General features: G+C 37.0%; 1 protein-coding gene across 8 annotated transcripts in view; it reads right to left on the bottom strand.

Moving 5' to 3' along the window:
* The window catches only part of DOP1A (DOP1 leucine zipper like protein A), a 65,677-nt gene that overhangs the window by 48,495 nt on the left and 2,854 nt on the right, over positions 1-14,328 (bottom strand). For 7 of the 8 annotated variants that reach the window (XR_012672920.1, XR_012672921.1, XM_075145395.1 and 4 more), the window contains exons 2-6: positions 5,253-5,444; positions 3,802-3,983; positions 2,732-2,902; positions 935-1,124; positions 249-347 (exon numbers count right to left, since the gene is read on the bottom strand). Coding sequence is in view for 6 of the 8 variants with exons in the window: in XM_075145395.1 (XP_075001496.1) it covers positions 249-347; positions 935-1,124; positions 2,732-2,902; positions 3,802-3,983; positions 5,253-5,390 (780 nt within the window). In the remaining 2 variants the exon portion in view is untranslated. The remainder of the gene's footprint in view (positions 1-248; positions 348-934; positions 1,125-2,731; positions 2,903-3,801; positions 3,984-5,252; positions 5,445-14,328) is intronic. The other variant, XM_075145394.1, reaches the window with a different exon arrangement.

Here is a 14,328-nt window from a genome sequence, read left to right as displayed (position 1 = left end):
CATCATAATTTATATTGGGTATACAAAAGTTAAAGTTAACTTCAAAGTTAATACATCAAGCTAAAAAGCAGAAGGGCAGAGATCACAACACAAGAATAGCCAAACCTGTCAGAGAAACTCTTACATATGACTCTTGTTCAAGCTTGGAGAAAGTCGTTAACAAAGACCAACTAAATACTGCTACTGACTTAAGAAGTGAAGTACATTTAGGAGTTTGCAAATTCATCTCTGTTATGTTAATAACCTACCTGGCTCATGTGGAAAGGAAAACAAAAAAGGATAAGGTCCAATGTGCTCCTCTGTACTAAAACACTGGTATCTTGCACTGATGTGCTTACTGCTTCCACCTGAAGTAACGGCAGACCCCCCAAAATAGTTATTTACTGTATTATTTTAAGAAGGTAGATATAAGAGAACACTTACAAAATAAGAACAGTTGTTTATAAATAGTGATACATATGAAATGAAATTATTTTAAAATTCTGAGTAAGGAAACAAGATAAAACAGGAAAATAAAAAGTTCCACCACTGATATAATCATACATAGAAACAAATCATCAACATAGATTCCCTGACCTATACAAACATTAAGTTTTTGCTTTTTTATGTTACCAATGAATATCTTAAAAGACAAAAATAATAGTCTATATATTTTTCAAAAAAATAGAACAAAACTCAACCAACTTTTAACTGTGTGTCATGAATGGAAAGTTTTATACAAAACCTAAGCAGTTCTGAAACATTAACTCAGCTTTGCAACACTTTTACCATGCACAAAATCATCAGCTTAACTGGAGCTATAATAAATAAACATGCATTTTTATCTCTTCAAAAGGCTATGTTCAAAGATAGAGAAGACATCTAAGCCCCCCGGAAGTACATTTTTATATAATTAAGTAACACTGATGTCTTAATTGTTCCAACAAAATATTACCATTAATTCAATGTCACTGCCAATTATGTAGAGTTGATCCTCCATTGAAAGCTTCCTGTTCAAATGGGAGAGGACATAGGTGATCCCCGGCAAGCGAACTGCAGGGCTTGTGAGGAGGCTGCCCCAGAGAGCACTGTAGAACGCCGACTGATCCACAGCCGAGGCAACCTTCTCCAACAGCGTGTTCGTTCTGCAGTAAAATCAAGTCAGCTGAATTTAGGCATGTATCACAGCCCAGTTTTAATAAATATAAAAATAAATTGTTACAGGAAGGTCAAAACTTTCTTTTGAGAGGCCAAGAGAAGCCCCAATTATACACTGAACCTTATAATGCAGCCTGAACAGAGTGATCCAACTAGCAAGCCTGTGGGCAAACCTGGCTTGCAAAATGCTTCTGCCTGCCCACAGCTTCTCCTTATGTACTCCATATGTTCAAAGAGCCAAATAACTTCCTCATCTGCTACTCAAAGCCAAGTGTTGCTACAGACAGAGGTTTCAGAGAGACAGCAGGAAAGCATAGCTACTGAAGAAAAGAATCAAGCAAATGGCTTTTGCCTTCTCATTCCTTGCACTGAGCACTTCTGGCAATAACAGGGCATAAAAATATCACAATTCTTTGAGCACAAGCAATCTCTTGCCCTGTCCTCATTTCTCCAACTTATGTGGCAGCACCTCTACACCCTATGGCAGGCCCCGGGAGGAAGCTGAGTAGCCCTTCTTCCCTGTTGTAGTGATGCCAACTACACTGTGTGTATCTACCTACGCAGAAATAGAAAGAGATAACGTTAAATTGCTCTTCACATACAAGTCGTGAAAATTCTAGCTTCTGAAGTTGGATATATCGAGAATATGTAAGCGTGTGAACAATTCCAAGAACCCAAAGCCTTAGAGTATAACTTCATCCTTTAATATGTTAAGATTCTACCCCAGCACCCCAGACACTACAGTCAAGATAACTCAACCGGGGCTTAGGCTTGCTGGGTAAGAAGAGCTATTACCTCCCAGGTAGCCACTCTGCTAGAAATAGAGTAATAACCTATAAAGATAGGTGGATTTGCTGTCTCTTACATAGGTGGTTTAATGACGATTCAGATATCATAATGAGTAAATCTTAATGATGGAAGCTTTGTTTGTTATCTTAAATTCAGTTAAGGTATGTATTTTAGACCAGGAATAATATGGAAGTACTACCTTAGACAAAACGCATGGAAAAGAAACAAGAAACGTGTTCCTAACATGTTACATATCTCCATCCATACCAAGAATCATAGAATCATTTAGGTTGGAAAAGACCTTTAAGATCATCAAGTCCAACCATTAACCTAGCACTGCTAAGTCCATCACTAACCATGTCCCTAAGCACCACATCTACGCGTCTTTTAAATACTTCCAGAGATGGTGACTCAACCACTTCCCTGGGCAGCCTGTTCCAATGCTTGACAACCCTTTTGATGAACAAGTTTCTCCTAATATCCAATCTAAACCTCTCCTGGCACAACTTGAGACCATTTTCTCTTATCCTATCGCTTGTCACTTGGGAGAAGACCCCGACATATAACACTAAGTCTACTTAATGTCAATTCCCTTTCAATAACAGGAACAACTAACAGTTAATTTATCATAATTAATGTTAAGAATCTTCTACCATACTATTCCATTGCAATTAATATGACTGGATGAAATTAAATACCACCTACCTTAAAAAAACAATCCACATATATGTATTTAATGAAAAGTTTCAGGGGGAAAAAAAAAACCAAATCAAGCATATCACCTTATTAACATATCTATCCTTACCTTTCATAATACTCTGACCCCTCCTCTAACCCAGGCAGAATCCCAGTTAACAGTCCTTGCAGTCCTGGTTTCAATGTTTTCCCCAAAGGGAGGTAATAAATCTCATACAGACTCAATAATGTTGGCTTGACAGACATAGCGGCATTGGCAAGGAGTGGAAATAGTCCGGAACTGCAAAAAATAAAATTTATCTTTTTTTAGGAAGCTTCTTACGTGAGACAATTTCATTTATATCTTAAGACTATTACAGGCATGTCCAGTGTAGTTATAAGTACCAGGTTTTTATCTTAGAATTTTGCACAGGCATAGACCACCACACAATACGACTGCCTTCCAGATTGACAGGTTGGTGTGTTAAGATTAATATTATTAATCTTTATTAGCTCTCTTATTATTGAGCTTCATTAGTATTGTGATAGCAAGCACTGAAGGCCCAGAGATGACTGTGTCTTTCACCAATAAAACAAATATGATAAACCAGAAGCATCTCTGTAAGGTAAAAATGTTAATTTTGCCCATGCTGAACTACATCACAATGGAAAGTGTATTTAAAAATACACTGTCTTCGCACTTATTAAGAAAAAACAAAAATGGATGAGAACATTTGAGGAAATTTATAGAAATACTTTTCTGCAAGAAAAGAAAAATAATTATGTTTTACTTCAAGTAACCTAAAGATAAATTTTGAGACATTTATACTGTTAAGTAGCAACCAAGCATATACTTACTTCAGAAATTCAGTCTGAAAACAGATTCTCAAACTAAGAATAAACCCACTGTTCGTGATGTTGCATTTAAAGGATTGAAAACATTGGAAGTATATTTTGAGTTTACTATGCATGTAAGTGTAAGTTCACGAAAGTTACAAATGTGATCAGCTAAGGAGAAGTTACCTACATACTAAGAACATTTTTGCTATTGCTACTAAATAACATCAATTGTTACAAACATGAGGGAAAGAAACTGATTGATTCTTGCTGTACGACAAAGCAATATTATTAATATAAAAAGTAGGAAACCAAAAGCATCTCAACTATGCATTTGGAATGGAGTTGTTTAAACTATTGTACCTGTAGAGGAAAAGATCTTTGGCTAAACGCTTGGGTCCAATGATTTTGAAAATGATCTCATATGTTTCAAGTGCCTTCCGATGAACCCCTCCTGGCAAAGCTGGATGAAGACATTGTGCTAAGCGCTTGCCTATCGTCAGCTTTTTCGGTACTACCTGGTACTTTGCGTTGTTCTGCAGTACCTGATAAATCAACACATTAAGAAAACAGCACAAAACAAGTTAAACATCAAATGCACATTTTATAAATGAGCTCCTGAACATGGTCAGTAAGTCACAACACATACCTAGATTACAACACAAGTTAAAAAAAAAAACAACCTTAAGATGTACCATTGAGCTTTTCCTTTGCAATGCCTTTCATTTGTACACTTGCTATAGATGGAATTGGCAAGGCATTTAAAACTTCACTTGCAATGGGCTCCTTACTTACAGCTTGTCCATTTCATTTTACTCATCCTTTTGAGGACAAAAATTACTATCTCCATTTGTTAAAATCAATTGCCAGTAGCTCAAAGAGGACTATTAAACTGTGGGTGGTGAGTTTGGGATAGCTTTAAGAAATCATCATAGAGTGAGACAACACACAAAACTCTATCGCTGCCTGAAACTATATAATCACTTCAAGACTGGAACACAGAACTGCATTTACATCTTTAGATTTTTCTTTCCCAATAGCATAGCCTTCACTTTGTATACATGTGCAGCAAGAACTGTTAATATCAAAAAAATGAAAGAAATGGGAGTTTATACAAAGAATTATGCCATTGGCATTGCCAACTTTACTGTCACTCTTGATTTTCCACAAAGTTTAAAGCGTAGAACATAAATGCTTCAGACCTATAATTTTCTATGCCAAGTTCTGCAAAGCTTCATATTGGTAAAATGCGTGTGTGTAAAGGGAACTCTATGACCTTGACTGGAGATCCCTAGAAACACATAGGACTGATAAGAACAAGATTTTTACGGGTATCAGGATCTCTATTCATTTGTAAACTGCTATTAAAGATCACAATAATATTACACATTCAACTTATTAACTGTTAAAACAAATCAGAACAATAACGTTCTCTGGTCAATGAATGATTTGAGTCCCATTTTATAACTCATGCTTCAAAAATATTGCTGATATTTATACTGGCTACTATTTTTCAAACCATTTCAATAACATTGAATGACATTAGAAGTAAATCTTAGTAAAAAAAAGATGTTGCATTTATTTACACTAGAAATGTAAATAACTTCTCCCTTTACTTACAGTTACAGAGGGTTCAACTGTAAGTCTTAGAACGGCATTTGTTTGATTTGTTTGCTCTTTGCACACACCCAACAATTGGCTCAGACTGCTAAAATATTTACAAGAATAGACTGCTAGAACCTTGCACTTCTGTATTTACACCAGTACCCTTTGTCAGTTCCTGAATCTTTTCCAGGAGCACCTGCCAAGCATACCTTGTTTAGCTTTCCAAGTGCCGATATTAAATCTGCCCATTCACTGGAATATTCGAAGTTCTTCAGTGCTTTGTCAACAGCTGCTACATAGTTTCTGTACTTGGAATCAGTCAGTAGCTCCAGCTCCTCCGTGTTCATCCTCCCACAGTGTCCCCACTAAAGACTAGCGTGCAATTCATGTACAGACATTACCTGTTCAAAATAAAAAATAAAACCCCCTGAAACCATTGTTTCCAGAGACATATTATTAAAACAGTTTTGTATAAAGAGCACTACATTTTCCTCAAAGGCATTACAAAATATCAGTCTGAAATCAGCAAATCCTAAACAAAAGCTAACATACTGCACACAAATACTTAGTCTAGAAGACTATATTTGTCATCAAGTCCTGTTTAAAAAACAAACAAAAAAACCCACCACAAACCAAACAAAAAGCCCTAGAAAATTAATGTCCTGCCCCTCCCAAAAAGCACTGTTTTTTCTTTTCTTTTTTCCCTCCATCACCAGAAAAACCCACCTTTCCACAAATCAGCCCTTCTGAAAACAGAAGACACCAATCTTTCTGAATTACTTCCACGGAGAAGACAAGAATGAAGGACACATACAATAGTAACACACTATTCAAGAGTACTTTCATGCATCAACATTTCCTTTCACAAGACCTGGTATTCTAATTCAGCGATGCAACTCTACTTTGTTTTTATATTATCATCATCCATGCATAACAAAAGTATATGTTTACCAGTGTTCTATAATCAGAGGCTTTTGCAATTTGCTCTATATATTTTCATCACATGGTAGTCTACACCAAGTAATTAAGATATTCTAGTTCCAGGAACACCACCTCATACTTTTATAGGCCATACACTACTTATTTCATGAAATTCAATCACTATTAAAAAGAAATATGTTTTTAAAGCTACTTTAACCCCAAGCAATTACAACTTATAATGGGAAATCCTATTGTAGCATGTCTGTGAAAAAGGCAGCTTTTAATTAGGGTCTTTTGGGAGTTCCCTCTGATACTCAGCTTCAGAACAGACTTTACACTCAGTAGATGCTGCTCTCTTCCGTCTTGATTAAAGGAAAATGGGAAGAAAATTGTGTGCAGAAGCACAGGCTGAAGCATGGTAGACCAAAAAAACCAAACAAACCATGGAACAGGTATAAAGAAGCTGTATTCATCAGACTGTCTACCAGCTATGATAGACAGAGTCATGCTTAAAATAGCAGCTTCAGTGAGCCCTTCCAAAATGACTGGAGAACATGCCTCACTGGCCCCTATTCCTAGTGAGCAGCAATATGACAAATTAGTAGGACTGTTTGAAATGAAAAATGCCCATGAAATAACAGAGCAGAAGAATTAGCAGAAATAAAAGGTGACATTCTGATTTCTGGTGGTTCTACAGTTGATGGAGATAATAAAAACACTTATCTTTAAGTTCTGCTCAGGAAAAAGTTTAAGTGTTTTTAGACCAATCAGAAAAGACTAAAAATTCAACTTGTATTACTTCATGGAATAAACACACTCCAGTTGTACAAGATGCATCAAAAACTTGAACACTTTCCTGCCTTTTATCATATACGATCAATTTAAAATGTTTTATATGCACACATAAACGTTTTTATTTTATTTATACTATATCCCTCCCTCCCTTCAAATAGCATTCTCCCCAAAATGGCTATGAAGCTGTTATTTGTCAACAGTTCCCATAAGGAGTTACCACTGACTGAATAACCCTAGGACTGGCTACCCAGTATTTTCAGCTACCTGAAGGCCAACTCCTTGCCATGTTCTTGAAACAACCCCAAAACCTACAAACTACGTCACTATTAGCACTGTTTTACCTTTTCAGCACTCCAAAAGGTAAAATCATAGAACAGAACCATAGAATCATTAAGGTTGGAAAAGACCTCTAAGATCATCGAGTCCAACCATCAACCCAACACCACCATGCCCACTAAACCATGTCCCTAAGTACCTCATCTACATGTCTTTTAAATACTTCCAGGGATGGTGACCCACCACTTCCCTGGGCAGCCTGTTCCAAGGCCTGACCACTCTTTCAGGAAAGAAATTTCTCCTAATGTCCAGTCTAAACATCCCTTGGCGTAACTTGAGGCCATTTCCTCTCGTCCTATCGCTGGTTACTTGGGAGAAGAGACCAACACCCACCTCACTACAACCTCCTTTCAGGTAGTTGTAGAGCGCGATAAGGTCTCCCCTCAGCCTCCTCTTCTCCAGGCTGAACAACCCCAGTTCCCTCAGCCGCTCCTCATAAGACTTGTGCTCCAGGCCCTTCACCAGCTTTGTTGCCCTTCTCTGGACACGCTCCAGCACCTCCATGTCCTTCTTTTAGTGAGGGGCCCAAAACTGAACACAGGATTCGAGCTGCGGCCTCACCAGTGCCGAGTACAGGGGCACGATCACCTCCCTGCTCCTGCTGGCCACACTATTTCTGATACAGGCCAGGATGCCGTTGGCCTTCTTGGCCACCTGGGCACACTGCCGGCTCATGCTCAGCCGGCTGTGAACCAGCACCCCCAGGTCCTTTTCCTCTGGGCATGAAGAAAGCTGTACTCCGACATCTCCAAATCAAGACAGTAGTAAATCAGGCTTGAAATGTCATGATCGTATTCTCGTCAAGTTTATCACAAAGTGTCCTAGCAGATTTTTTCCCCCTCCTTTTTGTTCCTTTAATTAGCAGGTGCTTCTGAAGATAAATTGATAAGAACCCAGGTTTAATCCTCACAAACTTCTTTTTTTTTTTGTGCTAGAAGAACATTAAAAAAAGTGTTGCTTCAGTCAGAGACAGTACACTGCCACTCCAGAGGAGAGGGACCTTTGAGAACCTTTCATGCATGGGCACACGTAAGGTGCCAAACAAGCCTCTCTTCTGCCGTCATCACATTTATCTTTTCTTCTACAGAACAACCCAAATTCCGCATTAATCATTTCTTTATCCTTATTGCTACCTTTCTCCTCATATTGCTCATCTCCTGGTTTCTCAGCATTGTAAGGAAAATTGTAAGAAAGAATAAAAACAAGAAAAGGATGGACAAAAGGAAGAAAAAGAGCTGGGATAGCAGGAGTGAATAAAAAGGCCAAGAATTACAAACCTTCTGCACCCTTAATTCTGATGGCAGACTCATAATAACAGATTGTCTCCAAGGCAGAACAGAAATGCAAACCATTACTTAAAAACCATATTTTGATAGACTTCACAATAACCCACTGGTGTAAAGCACTTAGATCTCACTTTTTATTTAAAAAAAGTATTTCATGTGGTTTCATTTTATAATAACCATCTTTCTTTGGATTAAGTCCAGAAAAAGACCAGGTTTGCTTTGAAAAAGCTGTAGAATGCCAACAGATTTCTCAAAGAGGCAGTTGCACAACTACCAATGTCTGATCTCCAAAAGTAAAATAAAGTATCAACACTAAAAAAGAAGAAAGGATCAACATACAAAAGCAGCACAATTCTCATTTTTCCAGACACAAAGGATGGAGAAAGAACTTGACACAGTGAATAATGCTTTCCGAGTGAAGAAAGCATCAGCATCCTTTTTTTATCCAGCTAAAGCATAAATGCAACCACTTATGGCTGAGTGGAAAACAGGGCTCTGTCTTCCTCAAGCGCTTGAAAAACCTGAAAGCTGAGAGTGGACTGATTCAGGATTATCAAAGTTCAGACAAAACCAGCAGGAACAGAGGGTTAAGCAGGTAGCTTTTTTCGGACTTACTAACTGAACAGAATATTCTCTTCCTTTTAAAAACAAAAAAACATTAACAACTTTGACTGAATAACCTATACTTTTAGGCACAGCGGCTGATACTAATGAACTTACTCTAGTCACGTAATTGATATTTAAATTTATCCATATGTTATCAGTGAATTTAATCATTATGAAGTTTTTTATAGAGAAGAAAAAACATACTCTGTTTTCCTACTACTCTATGGTTATGGTCTCATTTTTCTTTCTTAGAAAAAAGTTGTATATAGTTTTAAGTTGCAGGGAGAGAAAGAATTTCTTGCATATTTTTTCCCACAATCTCGAACAATATATCTTCCAAATCATATCAGTAGCCATAATAAGCCACGGATGCAGAGAAGATCCTATGTAAATATTATATATTATTCCCTTCATCAATGAGGTGGTATTGGTTTTCCTCTGAGTCATGTTAAGACGATACTGCTACAGCTGCGTTTTCCACAGCAAATGCTCATCCTTCTCAACTCATGTGCCTAAGAGCCTTCTGTCTCACATCAACACAAACTATTAACCTCTTCAAGAGGCTCTAAATGGTTTTCACTGAAGCTAAAGAAACTCGATTGAGAAGAATAACAGCTTCATCAACACTTATTCAATAAAAGCAGCTTTCATCTAGATTCTGTCTCAATTTAGTCACAAGACTTCCCAACGATTCATAAGCTCTCCAGTATCTATTGTACCCCAAAGCTCCTCTTCAGGTTTGATTTGCTCCTGTTCCACTCTTACATTTTTCAAGCCTCACAGAATTGCTCTATTTGTCTGCTTCATACCAATCTACAATACCAAAATGGTCGCTTTCTGGTACAGATCAAGGGGCTGATCGCTGTGGAGGACAAACCTGCATACTTCATGTCACTTCAAGAATTCTCAAGATCTGCAAGTACTGCAAGAATGTGAGCTCACAAACTTGCTCCCTTTGAATTCCTCAGAGTTTCAGCTTTGCAATATTTCAAGGCTTTTCTAAAATGGTTTAGTGTTTCAAGGGTGGCTATGGGACGTACAATAAAAGAACTAATAGATAATTAAAAAGCAGATGAGAAAAATTTCAAATTTCACAGTACTGAGCTATTGCTTTTTAAGTTGTGTACAGTGCCCGCATACCACACTGGTAACTGCAGAAACACATTTTTATTTAAATAGACTTAATACAAACACAGATTTGAATACATGGAAAACAGAAGCCTTGTCATTTGGTAATTTATTATGCTTTGCTTCCCCTCAGAAGCATTTAAAAGCATGAATAGCAAATAAATACTGCAAATCCCAGGCTAGTCGCTTAAGATAAAAATCAAATATTGGAAATACATATATTCCAAAGATAAAGATTTTCCAATTAGATCTAATTACTCTATTTCTAAATTGACTTTCTACAGAGTCCTCTTATTTCAGAATTTTTCAAAGAGGCATCTATAATGTCTTCTGAAATATAAGAACTGTTTGAGCTTGTTATTTTGGCCAATTGCTATTCAGCACAGTAATGAAAGCTGCAAGAAAACCCATATTACCCAAATAAACAAGACAAACAAAAAACCCCAGACTGTATAATTAACTATAATTAGCCATGATCTTATTAGTATCCTACAACAGTATAGAGCACTTAATAAGATTTAATATTGTGATTAATAACTTACCAGTACACTTTTCTACCCAGTCAAAATTCACAGGTGGAAACATCTTATTACATTTTTCCACAGAAAAAATGACAACTGCTTTAGGTGTTCAAATTCCTTTCCATGACAAAATTAAATTAAATCAGCATAACAATCTGTGTATTACCCATACTGGCAACTTCTAAATCAACATGAGATGTTTTCCTGAGAGCGATGTCATTCAAACAAGAATTAAATGAGAGAAAACCTATGGCTTGTAATACAGAGGTTAGATTACGTACCCAACTGGATGCGCTCCCTCCCGGCGTTAGAATCTATGAACATGTTTATTATTTATTATGTTTATTATTACACGAAAAACAATTTTTCAGTAAAAAGAAACTAAGTACTCTTTTTCTTCTTTTGCATATACAGGAAGTCACAGAAGAAAGATGACTGGAATAAAACTGTAAGTCTACCACTGAGTACAGTTCTGATGGAAATACATAAGGTACATAAAATATTCTTTCTGCTATTGCTGTTTAACGGTATTCCAAAATCTGACTTACACCAGACATGAGTTCATACAGAGAACCAAGTAACAAGCTTAAAAATTCATAAGAAACGTACAACAGGCCTTCTCAGTAATCAACTTCTCTATTCACTGTTTAAGAAAACCAATTTACACTAATGAACAATCTCTAAGTGAATGTATTTGCTTTAGAACATAATTTTTCAGAAGTAAAAAAGTATCAAATCTATGTCTATCTATGTTTATCGGAGGGGAGAAGAAAGTGACCAAAGACTTCTCAGTCTCGTTGGTAAATACACATCTCTTCCAATTGCCTCTTAAAAACATTTTGAGTTTAGGGTGACATTTTAATCCCTCTACTCACTTTTATATTATTACAGCTTTTCAATATATGATAGGTGAACTACAAAACAGTTTGACATACTAGACTGGAATTTTGATTTTGATTCCAGACCCACCAACAGAACACTACTGATTCCTTTTCTTCCAGCCCTTGTGCACTGTGCCTGCATACCACTCAGGACTGTCTTACTGTTTGTGGTAAAGTATGAGGGAAAAAGCAGCCCTGTTCACTACAGGCATCTCCAAGCACTGCTGTAATAAAGCAATAAAAGGTTTCCTCTATTAAAATAATCTTTGACTTAATGTCAAATAATTATTTTAACCACATCTAACAGTTAAAAATTAATTCAAAAAATCTGAATAAAGCAAGACAAATACATATCACCCAAGGAAAACATTGTAGTGGCATACCACAGATGCTCGAGTGACAATGTGATACTATAACAGACATCATCTTTTCTAGAGTTAAGTCCTCTTGCACCACACGAATGCTGGAATCTTACTTACACTAATGTCGTGGTTTAATCTCAGTTGGCAACCATGCAGCTGCTCGCTCACCTTCCCCATCCCCCCAGTGGGATGGGGGAGAGAATCTGAAGAGCAAAAGTAAGAGAACTCGCGGGTTGAGATACGAACAGTTTAATATTTGAAATAAAATATAATAATAATAATAATAAATTGTAATGAAAAGTAAAACAAGAGAGAGAGAGAGGAACAAAACCCAGGCAAAAAAAAAACCAAACAAGAGATGCAACCGCTCACCACCCGCTGACGGATGCCCAGCCACTCCCCGAGCAGCGGTCACTGCACCCCCCCAGCCAACTCCCCCCAGCTTATATACTGAGCATGATGTCATATGAAATGTCCCTTTGGCCAGTTTGGGTCCTGGCAATGCTCCCTCCCAGCTTCTTGTGCACCTGGCAGAGCATGGGAAACCGAGAAGCCCTTGACTTAGTGTAAACACTACTTAGCAACAACTAAAACATTAATGTGTTATCAACATTATTCTCATGCTAAATCCAAAACACAGCACTATATCAGCTATTAGGAAGAAAATTAACTCCATCCTAGCCGAAACCAGGACAACTAAGGTTTCTACTTTTAAAATATCGTATTCTTCTTGAGATCAAATCAAACATGCAAATTTCACAGATCTGAACCTATGTCACTCAGTAAATGAAAGATGATGATTTGCATCTTCTTCGTTATAATTCAGGTCAACCATTAACTGAAAATATTTTTTCTTCCTAAAATAATATTTTCCCATGTCTTTTCCTTTCTAGCAAGAAATGATTCCCTAGTTATCTATCTACTATATCATAACTTAATCAGCATGCATTTTACATCTAAAATCAATAAAACTCCTGATATCCATGCTTCTTATTTTAAATTATGCAAAATATCTAACATGTCTTATTAAAAAACAGATGGCCATTTAAGTCAGAATAACACAACATAGAGAAAAATGGGGAAATGCTTCCTTGAATTTGCGGTTATCCTTCAATGCTCACTTACAAGTACTTTTCTTGTCCCCTTCTTCCCTTTGTTGATGACTGTATTTGAACAACCAGTATTTCAACCTAGATCTAGAACTGGTCACTATTTCCCTCTTATTCAATTACACATTTGAAGGAAAGAAAAACAAAACAAAAAAACACCTAGAATTTAACCTGCACTCTTTTGACATGTTTGTAAAGGGTTTCTTCCTTAAACTTCATTTCATCTCAGCTCACAGAGTTACCATCTTTATACCCAATTTAAATTATAGCAGCAATGCATCCGTCAAAGAAATGTAAACGATCTGGGTAAAGGCATTTTTTGTAATAATCTTCATTTCAGTCTCCAGGCTGACATCCCAACGAACCCAAATGCAGAATATAACATTTAAGATTTTTTTTTTTTTTTTTAAACATATGACATGTAACCTCTTGGAGTCAACCAGTCATTTTGACAATGCCAGGCCAAACAGAAACACAAAATCCTTACTCAGAAATTAAGTATAACATTGTATACAGTGTATCACCTACTGTTCCCTGGACCAAAACAAACTGTTGCCATGCTGAAAAAGGCTGCCTTGTGCCCTGGGCTGGCAGGGCCTTTTCCAGCTACCCACAATCAAACCTGCAACATCACGCAGTTAGCAGCTTCCCCACCTTCATAAAAAGATCCTGAGACTGCATATTAGAAATAAGGCTGTTTGGATTACTCTAAACAGAATATGGAAGGTATTTATCTGACATAACTAAACCCATCATAACCACACAAGTTTGGTGGATTGGAAAAATCATTGGGAAAGAGAAAACGAGCATGTTCTGGTGTGAGTGCAACTGCGCCCTCCCCATGGCTCCCGTACCACCTGTCAGCACTGTGAGTGCTGTGCTTTTCCTGTCCCACAGTGGTACTGCCCAGCGCTCACACCCACCGACGAGGCTTTGGGGCTACCGCCCTCTCTGCTGAGCAATGATTGATAAGTACGTGATTTCAAATATTTACCTTCTCTCCAGGTGTCTGAGCACAGTAACAAGACAAGCTTTCTAAAATAAACTGCAATTTATTTTCACTTTTACATGCTTCAGCCTCATGCCTTCAAATGGTCACTATACCCTCCCTGAAAAGTATTCTTTTTTAACTAGTTAGCTCTCCTCTTCTGACATTTTCCAAGCATTTACTGACAGAAGACTTATCTTGAGGTACTCTTTTTTTTTTTTGCTTATTTTTTATTCTCAGCAAACCAGTAAATCCAATTAATATAGTAATACAATTAAAATAAAGAAATAAATAAACAAACAAAAAAAAGCTGTAGCAAATGTAAAAATGAAAAACAACTCAAACTAGTATG

This window comes from Calonectris borealis, chromosome 3 (assembly GCF_964195595.1).
Source record: "Calonectris borealis chromosome 3, bCalBor7.hap1.2, whole genome shotgun sequence".
NCBI lineage: Eukaryota > Metazoa > Chordata > Aves > Procellariiformes > Procellariidae > Calonectris > Calonectris borealis.
The sequence above is the reverse complement of the archived record's forward strand: the minus strand, read 5'-3'. Positions and strand labels throughout refer to the sequence as shown.